This window comes from Coenobita brevimanus, chromosome 8 (genome assembly GCF_032717465.1).
Source record: "Coenobita brevimanus isolate Jiangsu-jjx chromosome 8, ASM3271746v2, whole genome shotgun sequence".
Classification (NCBI taxonomy): domain Eukaryota; kingdom Metazoa; phylum Arthropoda; class Malacostraca; order Decapoda; family Coenobitidae; genus Coenobita; species Coenobita brevimanus.
Window position 1 is genome coordinate 32,704,228 of NC_136961.1, and position 13,000 is coordinate 32,717,227.

General features: G+C 41.8%; 1 protein-coding gene across 1 annotated transcript in view; it reads right to left on the bottom strand.

Moving 5' to 3' along the window:
- LOC145407385 (uncharacterized) overlaps window positions 1-13,000 on the bottom strand; it is a 138,899-nt gene that overhangs the window by 91,363 nt on the left and 34,536 nt on the right. The window contains exon 7 of the mRNA XM_080278324.1: window positions 7,230-7,320. Within this exon, the coding sequence (XP_080134450.1) occupies window positions 7,230-7,320 (91 nt within the window). The remainder of the gene's footprint in view (window positions 1-7,229; window positions 7,321-13,000) is intronic.

Below are 13,000 nucleotides of genomic sequence, written 5' to 3' on the forward strand. Positions count from 1 at the left end.
AATCAAAGAAGATCTGTTAGAGCAGTGGTCAAATTCTAAGAATGTAAATTCTGATTTTGATAAATTTAAACAGATGATTTTGCTGGAGGACTTTAAAAGGTGTATTAATAAAGATGTAAGCCTATATCTTGATGAGAAAAGAATAGATAATTTGTCTGATGCTGCAGTTTTAGCTGATGAATATGTTTTCACTCACAAGAGATATTCTAAAGAAAAAAGGAAAGCTGAGAGTAAGTACGTTGCCTCTACTCAGAGTACAGGTAACAGGAAAGAGAATAAAGATGATGTTTCTCGAGAAGTAAATATCATCTCCACCTCTAGATCAGAAAAGTAAATGTACTTATTGTAGTAAGCTTGGTCATACTACGGAGAAATGTTTCAGCAGACAGCGTAATGTGAACAAAAAGGAGTCTTTAAATATTCAGTCAGTTGGTCTAGTGTCCACCCTTGAGAGTTCCCAGAATTCTTTAACCGAGTTAACTGAACCTGCTTTGAGGGGTAAATTAAATTCTCATGATGAAGCTCCTCTTTTGAGCAATAACGTGGATGACACTCTCAAGAGTTCATGTGCTAATTTCCTGTCTGATGAATTTGTCAGTCCTCTGGACAATAATGACATGAAATCAGTTAAAATATATCGTGAAACAGGTGCTTGCCAATCCCTTATGCTGACCAGTTTTCTAGGCTCTAATGTTAATTCCTCTGATGAAACTGTAATCTTACAAGATGTAGGGAATAATTACTTCTCTGTCCCTCTGTGCAGAGTGAATTTAGAGTCTGGTTTTGTTAATGGTTCCTTTATGGTTGGGTTGGTTGAGACACTCCCAATGTCAGGGGTAACTTTCTTACTTGGAAATGATATTGGTGGAAGTCAAGTGTGTCCAGCTCCTCAGTTGTCTAGTGAACCAGTGACTGCGACCCAGGATTGTGATGTCCCTGATGTTTTCTCTGCATGTGCTGTCACTAGGGCTAAGTCTAAAGTTACTTGTGACTTAGAGGATAATGATGATGATGACGTTATCCTAGCTGACACTTTTCTTGCTAATTTGGACCACTCACCAGATGAGGCAGTACCCCGTAGTGTTGATAATTTGTCTCATCAAGAGTTGGTTGAGTTGCAGGTTGCTGACCCTGAGTTGAAAGGTCTAGCTAACTCCGCTTGCAGTGAGGAAGAGTCAGCTGGTGCTTCTACTTGTTATTATGTAAAGTCAGGAGTACTTATGAGAAAGTGGAGACCCCCAACAGCATCAGCTGACTGTGGGAGGTTGTACATCAAGTTGTCATCCCTCATGTTTGTAGGCAGGATATCATTAGAGTGGCTCATGATTCCAGTTTGGTAGGACACCTTGGAGTGAGGAAGACTGTGGCACGCATTTTGAAACACTTCTACTGGCCAGGTATCTTCAGAGATGTTTCCTGGTATTGTAAGTCTTGTCACATCTGTCAAGTTGTGGGGAAGTGTAATCAGACCGAAAAGGTTGCACCTCTAGTTCCCATTTCTCCTTTTGAGGCGCCATTCACCCGTGTGTTGGTGGATATTGTGGGCCCTCTTCCTAAGACTTCTTCAGGATTTTCTTATGTGTTGACCCTGATTGATATGGCTACTCGTTATCCTGAAGCCATTCCACTTAGAAATATCTCAGCAAAGAACGTGGTTAAGGAAATGCTAGGGTTCTTCACCAAGTTTGGTCTGCCCAAGGAGGTACAGTCAGACCAGGGAAGTAATTTCATGTCAAATGTTTTCAAGCAGTCTCTGAAAGAGTTGGGCATCACCCAGATCAGGTTTTCAGCTTACCATCCCCAGACCCAAGGAGCGTTGGAGAGATATCATCAAACACTCAAATCGATGCTCAGGAAATACTGTTTGGAACATCAGAAAGACTGGGATAAAGGTCTTCCATTCGTTGTATTTGCAGCAAAAGAATCTCCAAATGAATCACTCGGCTTCTCACCCTTTGAACTACTGTTTGGCCATGAAGGAAGAGGACCCCTTAAGCTACTCAAGGAATGCTGGCTGTTGGAGGAAGATGACGTCAACCTGCTAGAGTATGTGATGAAGTTCAAAGAACGGCTGTCCACTGCTTTACAGCTGGCGAAAGAGAATTTAGGAGCAGCTCAGGAGAAGATGAAGACTTGGTATGATAAGAAGTCCAGGTTACGCCACTTTCAGCCAGGAGATCAGGTTTTGATTCTGCTACCAGTGCATGGGGAAGCTCTTCAAGCCAAGTTTAGTGGTCCTTATTTCGTGAAGAAACTCAGTGATGTCAATTATGTCATCGCCACACCAGATCGTAGAAAGAACAAGCAACTTTGTCACATCAACATGCTAAAGTTATATCACAGGCGGGACGAAAATAACCCAGTCTGCACTGTAGCTGTTCCACCCGAGTCTGCAAGTGAAGTTCTCCCATGCAGTATGAGCCTGAGTGATAGTTTGAGGAAGAATCCTGATATCATGAATGATCTCCAGACTAAGCTTTCTCATCTACCTCCCGAGGAAAGGCAGGAGTTTTCGACATTACTGCAGGAGTACCTGCAAGTGTTCCGTGCCACTCCAGGAAGACCCACTGTGTTGATGCATGATGTCGATGTTGGAGACGCAAAGCCAATTAAACTGCCTCCTTACCGTGTGAACCCAGTGAAAGTTCCTCTCATCCAGAAGGAGCTTGGCTACCTGTTGGACCACAAGATGATTGAGCCCTGTCAGAGCGAGTGGAGTTCTCCTGTCACTCTAGTCCCTAAGCCAGGTGGGTCACAGCGGCTTTGCATCGACTACAGACGTGTTAATCAGATAACCAAAACAGACACTTACCCTCTCCCTCACGTGAAAAATTGCATAGACAAGGTCGGAAAGGCTAGGTACATAAGTAAGTTTGATTTGTCAAAGGTATATTGGCAAGTACCTATGACTGAACGTGCTAGGGAGATCTCATGTTTTGTAACACTAGGAATGACTTTTGCATGTTCTGTAATGCCATTTAGTATGAAGAATGCACCAGCCGCTTTTCAGAAGCTCATGAATGTTGTAACAGAGGGTTTGGCAGGGTGTGTTGTTTATATTGATGATGTATTAATCTTCAGTGACAACTGGAAAGATCACCTATGCCATGTCAGTAAATTTCTTGAGCGTTTGGTTCAGGATAATCTTCTAGCTAATTTATCAAAGTGTGAGTTTGATCAAGCTAAAGTTCAGTACCTTAGGTACGTAATTGGTGATGGACACGTTGCACCACCAGGAGCTAATGTTCAGGTTATAAGTGATCTTCCCAGACCTAAAAGTAGGAAAGAGCTACAAAGATTTTTGGGAATGGTAGGTTATTACAGGAGATTTGTTCTTAACTTTTCAATTCTTGTATCACCACTTACAGACCTACTGAAAAAGGGAGTTAAATTTGTCTGGACCGATAACTGTGAATCCTCTTTCAGTAAACTTAGAGCTATCCTATCAAGTCAGCCAGTGCTCACTAATCCGAATTTTGCTAAGCCTTTTAAGATGGCTGTTGACGCAAGTGATACAGGAGCTGGGGCTGTTTTGCTGCAAGAGGATGATCAGGGTATTGAACACCCTGTATCTTATTACAGTAAGAAGTTCACTCCACCTCAGAAGAACTACACAACTATTGAGAAAGAGCTTTTGGCCTTGATTTTGGGTTTACAGCATTATTCATTTTATTTGTGTTCTGGTTTTGACCCCAGAGTAATTTATACCGATCATACCCACTGAAATTCCTTAGTAAGTTTAAAGATAAAAATCAGAGATTGACAAGATGGAGTCTATTTCTTCGGGAGTATTCATTAGACATACAACATGTCAAGGGGAAAGAAAATGTTATTGCAGATTGCTTATCCAGACTTTAGACAGATTGTTTTAGAGTAATAAGAAATTTCCTTTGTAAATTTCTTTTTCTTTGTGGGGAGGTGTTACATACCCTATGATATCATCATCCTTTGTATAATTCTAATGTACAGTATGCTGCAGGTTTGATCACGATTCGCCACGTGGCTTCCATAGCGACCAGGCTTGCGTGTTCTACCTCACTCCCCCCTTCTCCCCCTTATAGTAGAGTAAGTCGTTCTTTCTGTTGTTCAGAGCAGGATTGTCAACTCTTTGTCCCCTGTCCCTTCATTTGCTCGTCCTTCTTACAAGTTGAATCAAGCTCGTCGGCCCCCTATATAATGAGCTCAGTCTCTACATTAGCTGCCACTTAGATCTACTCCTCATTTTGTTCACATCTCTGTCCTCCCCTGTATAGTGTATTATTATTTTTGTGAGTGCTCAGGTAGTCTCCAGCCATCTAGCTGCTGTATAATTTGAGTATGGGTGTTGTTGCCATTTTTCTTGTACTGTGTGGCATGGGACGTTAATTCGTGAGCCTGGTAAGGTTTTTGCTGTCAGCCAGTGTTGGTAATATTTTGTATCTGTAATAATATTATATCTTGCTTTAACTGAGCATTATCCGGTGCTCTCATTTTATCAGGGCGGACTTAGATAAATTTGCTCTTGCTAATTTCGTGTTAATAGAGGCTATTGCAGTTAACCATATATGTAACCTGTTTTGCCATTACATTATCCTTATGAGTCCTGAATGTTTAGTTGTTAGTTTGAGCATTAAACTTTAACTTGTAATTTTACCAAAGTCTTTTGTTTTGAACCTGGAACTTTGCGGGACAGTAGTGATTTTAGTATTCTCACTTGAAGTGTTCATTATCTTTCTCTGTTCCGTAACAATATATATATATATATATATATATATATATATATATATATATATATATATATATATATATATATATATATATTGGCATATCTTGATATAAAAACACTTTTTGGCATAATAAACTTTGCGCTGCTGTCCAACTGAAGTGTCAGCAATCTGAAGTACTGATATGTCTGTCTTTTCTCGTCTCCATAGATCGTGGTTGTAAGCCATCATCTCTCTTTCTGCTTTTACACTAATGCAAATCCATATAGCCAAACACTTGTTTGCACACTATATGCCAAAACACACATGCACTGAAAAAACAGGCAAACAAATAGACACAGAGTTTACAATTGTGTGTGTGTGTGTGTGTGTGTGTGTCCGACGCTGGGCATAAGCTTCACAGCCTGCTATCAAGGCCCAGTAGTCCTCCTACATACCATACACCTCTACATGTCACCACTTCGGCGCTAACACCCACCGTCCATATTTAATACATGCTAGGGCTGTCTCATACAGGACTGGTGTATTGGTATTAGCAGGGGAATTTTTACATGTCGGATTTAACGAAATTCAAATCCTTAAACTGTTCCCTGCCCCAGTGGGGATTCGAACCTGGGTCCGGTAGGACTGCAGGCCATCTCTCTACCGATGCAGCCACCGTCTCCCCTGTAAAAGTAATTTTTTTTTTTCTAAATCTGCTGGGTTTTATTCTATCTCAGCACAATATCAGTTTGAATTTATTCAGCACAAGCTACCTCGATTTATATTATTTAAAAATGATTGCAGTATCAATCATAAGACAATAATTTTCAACAAAGAGCACTTGGAGAGCACAATATCCATACCCACCAACTGGTCTAAGGGCCAATATTAAACTTTCCCCCGTAACCTTGACCTTTAACTGCTTTCAGGGAAAATAAATTTTGCTACATTCGAGCCTAACCCTTAACCCTTCCACCCACTTTGGTTCAAACCAGCTCAAAAGTGTCTGAGCTGACCTTGCTCGGTGACCCTGAACTTTGAACATTCCCTGTGACCTTAAACTTTGAATTATTCTAAAAATCGAATTTCCTTATCCATGTTTTACTCTGTATCTGTCCACACAATTTTGTATACATTAGATAAAAACATTCTAAGCTGACCTTGTCATGTGACGATGAACTTTGACCTATTGTTCTCAAAAACAAGAGATAAACCTCTAGGGTGATCCTCAACTCATCCACCTATTCTGATCCAAAAACACATCAAAGTTGTTTTAGTTATGTTATTCACAGAGAGACATAGGTTGCATTTTATAGTTTGCCCTGTGATCTTGACCTTTCACTTATTGTTTTCACAAATGAATCCTTTTGTTCTTGCCTGACCCTTAACTGTTCAATCAAGTTTGGTTCAAATCAAATCAAAAACATTTTTTCCCCTTAAACCCTGATATACGACACTGTTTAGTCTAAATTGGAAAAACATTATTTAACCTTGTTCCATGACCTATTGTTCTTAAAAGAAAAAAAAAAAAAAGGTTTTATGTTTGGACTGGTCGGCAATCCTTTCAGCAACTGTGATTAACTCTGGTCAAAACTGATTACACACACACACACACACACACACACACACAGGTCTATCTATGACCTGCCCCTGTGATCTTGACTTATGATCGGCTTTTATAGAAAATGAATCACTTCATTCTTGCCTTACCTTCAACCCTTCCCCTACGCTTTGTGTTAAATTGGGTAAAAACTGTTTAAGATCTATCTATCTATCTATTGCCAGACGCCATAATCCCGTAAGGGGTAGCCATTTGACTTTGAGTTATTTGTTTTACGGGGAGGGGAACTAATCCTCCACCAACCCACTTGTTGACACGTAGGGAGCACGTATGGTTTGGTTATATGGTTACCACCCAGCGTTGTAAATGGTTTCTTGGCTTACAGGAAACCATTTGGCTTGTCACTCAATGTAAAGCCACCTGTAAAGAAAAGCAACAAGAAGCGACAGGAAAGATGGGAGAAATAGGAAGAGAGGAGGGCAGGCACACAAAAAGAATGATAAAGGCTAAGAAAGCAGTAGGCAGCACTACATCAAGTGAGTGGATGATGGTCGCCACCATCTACCACAAATGATTTCCCAAATTCACCGTTTGACCTAATCCTGTGACCTTGACCTCTTGTTCCTAAGAGCAATAAGTTTAGTCAGTCACTTACCCTCAGCTCATCCACCAATTTTGGTTTAAACTGAATATAAACTTTGTGTTCCTTTGCTAAAACACACACACACACACACACACACACACACACACACACACACACACACACAAAACACACCAATCAAAATATAACACCCTCACTAGCGAAGCGTGTGCAAACACTAATTTAAATACCGCATACCACACCACCATCGGCTTACCATACAACACGATCACCATACCAATACCTCACACCACTGCAACACCACAACATTACCACAACATCATGTAAATGAAGCAAGGCGGAAAGTGGAAAGAAGCATATGAAAAAAATTGTTACAGCTTACCTCCCTCATCAGTAGGCCCAACATGCCGGTCCACGACCCATTGTTCAGCCTGGCGCCCCATGCTCTGTCGGCGGCTCTCACGTAAGAGTACCTGGTGCAAAACAACACACTCGGGGAAAATGGACACTTCAACTGCAGATGAGGCTGTACTGACTTTCGTTTACATAACGGTGTTTGAAAATGAATGCAGATATTAACTAGAGGGGCACACAGTGAAGTACATCTCTCTATCAAGGGCAACATAATTTCCAAACCACTCTTCAAAATGGGTTAAGTTCTCTCATCATTGATTAGGGTTTGGCAAAAAGTGTTTTCGGATCCATAATCTGCAATACGATCCGGATCGGTCACAAAAGTTACTCTATTGTTCACTGGGACATGGGCTATCTACCCACCAAATTTAGTCAAAATCCCTCTTCTAGTTTTTGAGCAATTCTGCTAACAGACAAACAAACTAACTTCGGTCTCAAAAGTTAATCCATTGTTCCTTGGGACATGGGCTACCTACCCAACAAATTTGGTCCATATCTCTTTTAGTTTTTGAGTAATCCTGTTAATAGACAAACAACTAGAGGGGCACTCAATGGAGCATATCTCTCCGACAGGGTCAACGTTATTTCCAAACCACTCTTCATAATGGGTTAGGTTTTCTCATCATTGATTAAGGTTTCGCAAAAAGGGTTTTCCAGATGCAGAATTTGTAATACAATCCGGATAGGTCCCAAAAGATAAGCGATTGTTCCTAGGGATATGGCCTGTCTACCCACCAAATTTGATGGGTGAAAGTGAGTGCAGACAGGAGTAAAATTATTGTTATTCGGACACATCACTCTCATTAAGATGCTTTGGTGGGAGTAAAAAGAGTTAAACTGAACTAGCTGAAGAGTCTCGCCTCCTCAGTCCAATGATGTATAATTCACCTTGATTTCATGCGACTTTCAGAAAATGATTTTTCGGGTAATAGGAACTTTTCGAACCCTACGTTTTATATATAATTTTTTAATGAACTGAAGAAGGAACCAGAGAACAGAAGTCTGCAACGTTGTTACGTCCGTGAATTAAAAAAAAAAAAAAAAACGAAAAGCCCAATTCAATGTCTGTTCATTTCGAGATGTCTGGACACATTGCATTTGAAAGACTAGAGGTCGTAGGCAGAAGGAAATGCAGACAGAGAAAGACAGTTCCAGAGTTGACCTGTTGCATACATGAAGAGCTGGTGGTTTCGGTTAATTCTTCTATTAGAGAGCTGGACAAAGGGTGGTGAAAGTTTGCTGCTAGATGGATGCTACACATCTGCCGTAATGGACGACATGCAGACAGTTCAGAAGAGCATCACTGACGTAGAAATAAAAAAGAGATTAAGATACAACAGTGTGGCTAAGAGAGAGAAAGGTTGAAAGGAGGCAGTAAGAGAAGGAGAGTTATTAACCCCTACACCGCGGGCATGTTTACCAATGTTTTGCGTGTCCCGCGGGGTTATTCAGGCTCCGACAGACTCTCAAAAAATATTTGCCAAAAATCAGTTATTAGACCTAGAATATTAAAATTAAATATACTTATGGCACATACCTACAGCTTTCTCCTGGAATGTTTGTTGAGCCTTCGTTGGTTACCGTAGGACTTGTGGAGACCTCTGAAGTTGGGTAATGAAGTCTCCGCTTTACACTTCCTGACAACCCGTAATATGATTACCACAGCCAGATATTAACACTATAAACACTACTCTATGATTTTCAAGTAGTTTGGGATCCATACTCCAAAAAAAAAAAAAACACTGTGAGAGCAATGGAAATTACGAGCGCGTCTGATCGTCGCACTTGCGCTAGTTCGCTCTTGGTACTCTGTCATTTATTATTCATAAAACCCCTCACACTTTATATTTCTATTACTATATCACACCTATATATATCTGGAGTCTTTCTCCATAAATTTCCTTCAGTAGTATTAGTTTAGTCACTGAAGTCATTCAATTTTTCATTCAGTAAAATATGTAGAGCCACGGATTCACTTTCACTGTTATAACATAAATTATTTGTACTCATATTCTTATATTACTAATTACTTAAATTACTATTTATATTTTCTATTCTGTTTTCAATATTTACCTTTCTATTTTACTTACACTATGTTATTCACTGTCACTTTCAGTAAGATAAAACTATAATACACTGTTCAATCATATGTACTAAACATCCATTGTTTTCACTTGCTATTTACACATTATTTCCACATTATTCTCCTTTCACACTTGCACTGTTAGAACTGCTTCTGGCTGTGGTAATCAAAGAAGCAGGTAACACAGAGGGGAACCTGGCACTCAGCGCACTGACAAGAGGTGCTCAGGTGTGCGGCGGGTGGTATGTGCACACACCTGACACCTGCGAATCGCAGCCTTCCTTTTCCCTGTGGCAGGCATAAGCTCCAGTCTGTGCCGATCCATATACGCCCTCTGCTCAAGTCGGTCGGGAAGTGTTACTGGATGGCGCCTTGGAGTTGCTGCTGTCACCCTACCATATCTTTCCAGCAGCTGCTGGACACAAGTCCTGGCGAACAACCTCAGGGAGAAGGACTTGGGTGGCTTGACCTTCATCTTGTACAGGATGAAGGCATTCAGCATCGTCATATCTATGAGGTGCAGAAAAACTTTCCTGTACCACCTAGTATTCTTCCTGAGGCAGTCGATCTCACCAATCATCATGTCGGACTTGTCCACCAGCCTCATGTTGATATTGTAGTCCAACACAGCATCAGGTTTCATCACAGGTTCGCCTGTCCTACGGTCGACCTTCCCACTGTCTGTCATCTCCCCCTTATGTATGGTGGTGAGCATGTGCACGACCCTCTTGTCATGCCACTGTATTGCCAGCATCTTCTCAGACTTGCATAGGTGCACGTCTCCTCGCTGCAAGGTTCCTGCCTCTGTGAATTTGGGGAAGTGGGCACGATTACTTTTGACAGTGCCGCAGGAGCCAATGCCGTGCTCAGAAAGGTGTTTGGCAAGTTTCGGTGCTGTATAGTAGTTGTCTGTATATAGCATGTGATTCCCACCAAAATACTTTTCAAGGAGCACTTTCACTACACAGCCTGAGAAGCCAAGGTGGTGTGTTTTATCCAGATCGACAGTCCTGGCTGAATAAATGACGAAGTCAAGGATGTACCCCATCTTACAGTCGCACAGTACAAAGAACTTAATTCCAAAGTGATGGTGTTTGCTTGGAATGTACTGAACAAACCGAAGACGTCCTCTGAACAAAACCAAGGATTAGTCAATGACAACCTTCTGAAAGGGATGGAAGAATGACATAAACTTATCCTTCATTCTGCTCAGAATCTCCCGGATCTTCCAGAGTGGGTCGGTTTGGGAAGGTACATCATTGTCGGCAAAATGCAGGTTTCCCATAATGTTCCGGAAGCGATCTCTGGCCATGTACTTATTGAAGGTGGGTGAGGGTAGTAAGGGGTCCATGGACCAGTATTATTCCAACTCATGCTTCTTGGAGTGTGGCATGAGAAGCATGAGGGCAAAGAACACATACAGCTCCTGCACTCCCAGCATGGACCACTGTTGCATCTTGGCTGCACCTGTACCACTTGCAGCACGTTGTGATTCATACTTGTTGGTCTCATCACATATGTGCTGCATGACTTCGTCATCTAGGAAGGCCAAAAGGTAGTCCATACACTCAGCACTATCATCAATAGTGAAGGCAGGCTGAACTCCTGAGGAGCTCTCATCAAACACTAAATGTTCAGGCACAAAATCTGACCCTTCCGTCCACGTGAAGGCGTCCAGGATTCCCTGTCGTGGCAGTGTAGGGCGGGTGGTGGTGATGGTGGTGGTGGTTGGCTGTGAGGCAGATTTATCTCGTTCAAGGTCACTCGCACTGACCCTGGGTTGCCGTACAGCACTAGCAGCCCTTACCCTACTAACAACTCTACTTTTCAAAGTCCTGGATTTACCTCTTCCATTACGGCCTGCCTTCACTGTTGATGCTGGTGGTGACTCTGACGACGAAGACTCCTGAGATAACTCAGCCGACGATGAGGAAGAAATGAGTGAAGTGGGGCTTGGGGAATGGGGAGTTGAATGCACTCGGGACTCATGGCGGGCTGGGTCACACGGGGGCATTGTTCTGGGGCTAACACGCCACCTTTTCACTCCCTTCCCAATTCCTCGCCTTGCTGCACGAACGGATCCTTTCCCTTGGAGCTAGAGACTACTTCCGACACTGAAGCACTCGTACTAGCAATTTCTGGCACGATTACCTCACCCGGCTCATCACATGATTCACCCGAATCGTCAAAATCACTGTCCATCATCACCATGGACAATTCTGCAAGTTCACGTGCCACTGCAGAGTCACTAAGTCCTTTCCTGCTTCCCTCACTACTTTTCTTAGGGGTAGAGGTCATGGGGCCCTTTGCAATGGGAGCAGAAGCGGCAGGAATGGCAGGGCGCGAGTGCGACATAGTTTCACTACAGCGGAGGACAAGGAACTAAATGCCGTGGCTTATCTGAGAAGGCAAGGGTTGACAATGACACTGAGGCTGACTGCTGCTAACTTACATGCTAATTTTTTATAGGTAGAAAATCTCGGCAATACATAAAGAAATAGGTAGTTCCAGGTAAATGTAAATGTCACTTAGGCTTCTCCCTTCTTTTCTGATATATATTTTTATTACAGACATCGATTACAAGGCATAATTCAAAGGGGAAATTACCGTGGTAATGTAGTGAATGAATGCACGTGAGGTGTTGTCAGGTGATAATTAGCCAATTCCTGGTGTATAACACTATCACTTACCTTATTTTTTTTTAGTATATATTATTTTGTATAAGTATAGGGCATAGGGCTTATTTCAATGAATGAAATCTGTGGAAAAATCCGGGAGAAATTTGCATAGTGCAGCGCGGCATGGGAGGTGAGAGGACAGGGTAATGGAGGGCAGGTAGGGAGGGGAGTCACAAAGAGGGTAAAATTGCTAAAATGTCAACAATGGATGGGTGTACAGATGAGATTTGGAGTGCTGACTAGTGTCGGACATTGGCAGTAATGATAGATGATACAAGCCACCACTTGAGAGCCCGGGATAATTCAAAATAACACAGAATCACAAAAGTGACGCCCCCCGGTATGATCCATTGTGGCTGAGCTTCACGAAAGTGATGCCCCACGGTTAAGGGGTTAAGACGAAACTTCCTGCACCAGCAGACATCATTCCAGTGCTGAATAAAATCGTCTGGTTATTGCACGAATTAAGTAAAATAATACACCATCATCCCAGATATGCAAAAGAAGGGTTTATATCATATTACAGTACTGAGTATGACAGTGTAAGGAAGCAGCAATAAACTCATGTATACAGTCAACTGGCTAGGTCTTGAATAATACATTTTACTCAGCATAGTCAGGTATAATTATTCCCTTGTACAAAGGAAAAGGGGAAAAAGAAGTGTGTGGTAATCATAGGGGCATTTGTCTTCTTAGTGTAATAGGAAAAGTGTATAGTAGGATACTTATTGACAGAGTTAGGGAAAGAACAGAGGAATTAGTTGGAGAAGAACAGGGAGGCTTTTGGAAGGAAAGAGGTTGTGTAGATCAGATATTCTTTCTTAGATCTTAGTTTCAAGAGAAGGGAAAGAAGTTGTATGAGGCTTTCATGCATTTGGAGAAAGCATATGACAGGGTGGATAGACAAGGATTGTGGAAAGTATTAAGAATATATGGAGTAGATGGGAAGTTGTTGAATCCTGTGAAGAGTATGTATGA